This window comes from Elephantulus edwardii, unplaced genomic scaffold (assembly GCF_000299155.1).
Source record: "Elephantulus edwardii isolate Elephantulus edwardi_28Jun2011 unplaced genomic scaffold, EleEdw1.0 scaffold00051, whole genome shotgun sequence".
In the NCBI taxonomy this organism is placed as follows: domain Eukaryota; kingdom Metazoa; phylum Chordata; class Mammalia; order Macroscelidea; family Macroscelididae; genus Elephantulus; species Elephantulus edwardii.
Window position 1 is genome coordinate 10,750,400 of NW_006399801.1, and position 6,000 is coordinate 10,756,399.

The window sequence follows — 6,000 nt, forward strand, 5'->3', positions numbered from 1 at the left end:
GAAAAAATCACCTGGAAAAATCTGACAGGCGATTAACTACTGGAACTTGCAAATTATGTCTTTGCTGGCTGTTTTACTCGCTGCGTAAATATTTTAGAAAGTGTGTGGGAACTTTGCCTCCAGGAACTTTTGTTAAAGCCAAAAACTGAAACTCTCAAAGCAAGACGCAGACGAAGATAGTCTCCCTCGGCATTTGGATTCTTGTCGCCCACTTTTTACTGCACTAAACGGTCAATTACTAGGAGCGGGGCCTGGGTCTGAGACAGATCTACTTCATTAGAACTTTCCTCTTCCCGGACTCAACTTAGTCTTCCCTCATCCCCGCCCCTGTCCCAGCCCCCTGCAGCAATAAAGGCCTTGAACTTGTATGTTGGTCTCCCGGGAGCTGCTGGCTGAGGATCCTCGCCCCTGTCGCCATTTGGTAGGAGCTGTTTGCAAGGTCCTAACTCAATCGGCTTGTTGTGATGCGTATCCCCGTAGATGCCAGCACGAGCCGCCGCTTCACGCCGCCTTCCACCGCGCTGAGCCCCGGCAAGATGAGCGAGGCGCTGCCGCTGGGCGCCCCGGACGCCGGCGCCGCCCTGGCCGGGAAGCTGAGGAGCGGCGACCGCAGCATGGTGGAGGTGTTGGCCGACCACCCGGGCGAGCTGGTTCGCACCGACAGCCCCAACTTTCTCTGCTCGGTGCTGCCCACGCATTGGCGCTGCAACAAGACCCTGCCCATCGCTTTCAAGGTACTCGGCCTGAAGGGGTGTCGGGAGGGAGGACTGTCGAAGGCCGGCAGAGGGTAGTGGCCCGGCACGTGGGTCTGGGGGGTCTATGGCTAGGAGGGCGTGGTTCCCCCAAGGCCCCTGGTCCAGCCCAGTGCGCTCTGGACGCTGGGGATGCTGCGTTGCCCTGGCGACCCTCGGGGGACCCCGCCTAGGAGCGCGCAGGATGCCTCCCCAGAGGGCTGGGAAAAAAATTAGAATGCTTCCAAAGAAGTCAATGAGGGGCCCTAGGGAACTCCATACAGGAGTCCTGAGCTTACATACAAAGTAAGAAAAGTTGTGACTGAGCGGGGACGGGCCTGTCTCTTCCACGCTTTACACACACACACACACACACACACACACACACACACACACACACACACACACACTTTCTCTCTCTCCCTCTGAGTTGACACTCAACTGTTTGTCTTTCTCAGATAAAGACGTCAGAAAATAAAACCGAGATTCTGTTATACCTTCTTGTCTGTGAAAATAAACTCACGCGGGACCCTGTCCTCCACCCCCACCTTTCCCCTTCCCTGTAAGAATTAGCATGTCCAAAGTTCACAGCAGGCGTAGTTAAATTCTCCGAAGTTTTCTGCAGAGTTTTGGGAGCTGATAGATTGTCTCTGCCAGATGTCCCAAGTGTCTAATCCTGTGTCTCTTACCGGGAGCCTCCTTGAACTTTTTCCCTGGGCTCACCTAGATTAAGCTCCTGGCCAGGAAAAGTGACCAGGCTCTCTCCAGGAGCCCGAGGTCCAATCTGTGAAGATGAATTTTATGCAAGGCAACTACAGCCTCTCAACTCCGGAGGTCTTCATTCGCTTTTCACTCCTGATACTTCCCTAGCTTTGAACTGCCTTTGAAAACCTTGGCCTTCTGCAGAGATACATAAACAACCCAGGGCTGCTTTAAACAACCACTCCACCACCTTAGTAGCAAGCAGGGGAAAATACTGTGGTGGGCACTTTGTTCTTGTCTCTTGAGTGAGTTTAAGAAGGGGTAGATTTTCAGAAGAGGCAGTAAAATAATTTCCTGTTAATTTAAAGGGGGTAAAGAAAGTAGATGATACTAGCTGCAAAATTGACCTTTTGTCCCCAATTATTTTTTCTGAAATAATTTTCCCTTTTAAGAATCAATTAATTTAATGTAAATTTTTAAAAATTTTCCAAGTCTTTGCTAGACTCAACCTAATCTCAGTGAACAATGTTAATAATAAATATTGTCTGGGTTCACGGTTTTTAAGTTTTCTATATTTCCCAAACTTAGATTGTGATTTCTAAAACAAAACTAAGTTTGTAACTATTTGTATCTCTGGAATAGTCTCCTTTTTCACTCATTATGAAAGCAGGGTTTTGGGGGAGAGGAAATGAGGAAAAGGGGTGCAGTGGAGAGTTAGCTGCAAGATTCTTTCTCTTCCCTTCCTCCATCTACCTAAATTTGGGGTTCCATTTAAAGTCATTCTAATGTCTTTATATAAACTGACCCAGCCAACAAATTTCCTTAGCCTTGGTGTTGGGCCTAGGCTCACTCTTAGTTGGATGTAGTGGGGAAAAGATAAACAGATCATCAATCTAAAGGGTCATTTAAACCTTGATACCCCTGACACTCACAAGAAGTGGATTCTAAGGAGTTTGGGGCTCCATGGTTGGGGTGGGGGGAAAGTCAAGGTCTCTTCTGGAGTGTCCTGCCTCTGCCAGGGAACTCACACTCAAACAGATCAAAACATTAAATTATTAGCAAAAAATCTTCAGGACATCATGTTATATAGTTTCTCAGGCTACCACTATGAAAGTATTTTCTTTGAAGAGAATGAAAATTCATGTAATTCCTTTTAGCAGAAATCCTAATAGCTATAGTGGTTACCTTTGGAAATTTAAAAAAAAAAAATTCTGAGTCTGTAGGTTGCTAAAATATTAAGGGTTAGATCTCTAGGGGGGGCGGAAATGTTGAAGTAGATCTTGAGAACATTTAGGGGAGAGGAAGGGACAGCAGACCAGAGCAATCAGGCCACTTGATTAATATCTGTCAACGCTCCTGTCCTGGTAAAGATAGGCCTCTTCCTGAAGAAGACCTGCTCATTGCATAACTGAAAGAGGAGACACATTTTTCAGTGAGTGAGTAAATGCCAAAGTTAGGATAAAAAAGTAAATGAAACTTCAAATCGTGACTGCATTCTGATTGATTTAATGAGTGTTCCTGACTCCATTCTCTATACTTAATACTTGGCCACCCCATTCCCACCCCCTACCATTTCTACAAAAATTATTATTTTAATATTTGGATTTTAGTTAAGCCCCAATCTCTCTAAGAGGTTAATCACCCCCCAAAATGGTTGTATTCCTTATCGTAAAGAGGAGAAAGTGGCAAGACACGGTAAAAGTCTGATAGTGATGAAAAGAATTTTCTTCGCGTGCTTCTTCAGAAATCTTCCTAAACTCAATGGCAATCATTTGTTTTAATCTTTGCAAATTAAGGGAAATTTAAAATTATTAATTTTCTCAAAATAGATTAAAATCATCCTAATTGTTTAACTTGGACCCCAACCTGTTCCTTCTGCCCCTTCTGTCCTTTCTGTTTTAGTATAGGGGGAAAATGTTCATATTTTATTACTGAGAAAATTCTGAAATTTGCTGCGTATCAGACAGTATTTGCGGAAGTAGTCTAAAAAAGCTGGTTGGATGGTTTCAAGTATATTTTGGACTTGTATAATATTATGATTTGTTTAGACCATGGTAAACCATAGTCCAAAGGCATTTACATGCCTTCAGCAGGAACATTTAGAGGTAGCGGATGCTTGTAGTAACATTCTTTTCATAAGAAATCAGTGATGTTTCTGTTAGCAAGATCACCTAGGTATGCATTAAATATCATCATGGCTGAGTGCTAAGTTCCACTTCACAGCCTTCTTTGAAACACTGGAAAATTAAGGGATTTAAATGAAATGAGTTGTTAACTGTAATTTCAACCTAATTAGAGTTGATTTCAAATACCAATCTAAACTGTGAACGGGCTGGCCAAGAGTAGTATTGGAAGAAACATAGTGTATACAGAAAGGCTGATACTTTGCCCAGCTTCCTGATACTTTAAGAACAGAGAAGTAAAAGAAAATATGAGATATCTTTGCCAGCAAGTCCCATCTTGTCTATTTGGTCTCTGTGAAAATATAAATGTTTGTGTTTCCCTACCTATTGTTTATAGCTTTTCATCCTAGTCTTATCTTTTCTACTGTTTGACGTTAGGCAATTTTTTTTCCCCATTCTCTTCATACTGACCATCAATGACAAATTTTGTATCAAATTAATAGAAATGATTATTTAAAATATTTTTCTATAATCTATGTTTGCTAATAACTGATGGTATGCATTATTAATGAACTTTCCCTGGGTTTAATATCATCCCCCCCATCAACCCCCTCAGGGATCAATAAAAACCAAATAAGTGGTCTGTGAACACCCAAATAACTTTGATTTCTGCCTCATTTAAAAAGGGAGGGGGTAATTAAACTCCTAATATTTTTAAGCCTTAACTCCAGCATCAGCCACCTTTTATACTTTAGCTTGCATAATCGTTTTATTCTTGATTTCTTTCTACTTGATGGCAGTCTCCTGAATCTGCCAAATTACTACAGAGGACAGCATAGGAAAGAGGAGAAAGGCAGAGACGTGGAGTGCTGGGAAAGGAACCCCGGTAGGAGGAAGGTGATTTAGTTATAAAACAAGATTTATTTATTTTAACTTCTTTACCGATTCAGCCCCAACAATGAGTTATTCAGTTTGAAAAGCATGTCGTTGATCCAGCCCCTGTATTACTCAGTGAATGCTGAATTAAAATAGAGAAACTTGGGTCACCACAGGGAGAAGGGGAATGAGGAAGTAAAAGTATATGTTCAATGAGGGCATTTCAACACTGTGAGCTACTTTTACAGAGGGAAGTGAAAACCATGAAAAATGGGAAAATTGTCAAGTGATTGAAAAGTGCAAAATAAAGCAAACACATTTTGTAGAGATAGGGGGAAATGACAACAAGCCAATAACTGATTAGGGAGACTTATTTCATTGTGGTTATTTGTTTTTAAACAAAGAGGAATTGTCATATTACTGCTCTTAATTAAAAGGCAACAACAATACAAAAGCATCTATTATGGGGACTAAGTGCCTAATTAGAGGAAATTCAGGGAATAAATAGCAGTGTTTTAAACTACCCTTTAGAGAAAATAATTGATGGAATAACTAAAAAGAAAGATTAATGCCCCAAATCTTGTATAGCAATATAGAAGTTGGCTAACATAGATGAGGAAGATGCCTGCCTATAGCCATGTAGAGTTGATGATCCTGGAGCAGCACTGAAGGTAGAAGCATATTCATCTCCCATCAAGAGTCAATTCATTTACTGTCTTTAGATACTTAGCCCATTGTGATGAGTAAAATGACAGGCACCTGGAGGACATAGGGCAGGGGTGATGACTAAGAAACAATGCAGATAGGAATTTTGAGCAACTTGGCTTTGATATTGCACAAATGGATCTCTGGTGGCCTTATATCCATTTAGAGAGGACCAAAAATACAAGAACTTAGAAGGAAAAAAAATCTGTAACAATTACTAGGTAACACATAGCAGCCAGGAAATGGGAAAATGAATAATCACAGTGGATTTAAAGATTTGTTTCGGTTTTGTTTTTTTGTTTTTTTCACTGTCACCAATTCCAAAACAATACCACAAAGATTAAATACTTGATATCCCGAGCACAGATTTGCAGAGAAGGACCCCATGAGAAATGTTGGAATGTATAGGAACAAATACAACATAGAGCACACTGACTTGAAATTCTACAACCACATAAAAGAAAAAACAGAAATGATAGACAATAATAAGTGTCTAGACTATGAAAAGAGTCAAAGTGGGGGGGGGGGACTTAGAATTAAACAATACTGCATGAAGCGTCTTCATAACATGCTCTTTCGATCTTTTCATCCTGAAATTTACCTTTGTGGGTGTTTTGGTGTGGGTTTGGATTTTTTTTTTTTAATTTCCTGAGTATTAAAAATATTTCACTGATTGGCCCTGAATCAAGACCAGCAGTTTGATGGAACTATTGGTTTCAAGCAGGAGCCTAAAGAAATACCTTCCTATGGTCTGTTGGCCATTTCAGAACTTTGGAAGTGTAATGGTCAATTCATTAGAAAGAAACAGCTCAGTCATAAAAAAAAAAAAAAAAAAAATTTCACTGAACAGTTATCTTCAGTAG

At 41.1% G+C, this 6,000-nt stretch overlaps 1 protein-coding gene across 1 annotated transcript in view; it reads left to right on the forward strand.

The window, feature by feature from the left end:
- RUNX1 (runt-related transcription factor 1) overlaps nt 1-6,000 on the forward strand; it is a 370,084-nt gene that overhangs the window by 217,013 nt on the left and 147,071 nt on the right. The window contains exon 5 of the mRNA XM_006886733.1: nt 481-734. Within this exon, the coding sequence (XP_006886795.1) occupies nt 481-734 (254 nt within the window). The remainder of the gene's footprint in view (nt 1-480; nt 735-6,000) is intronic.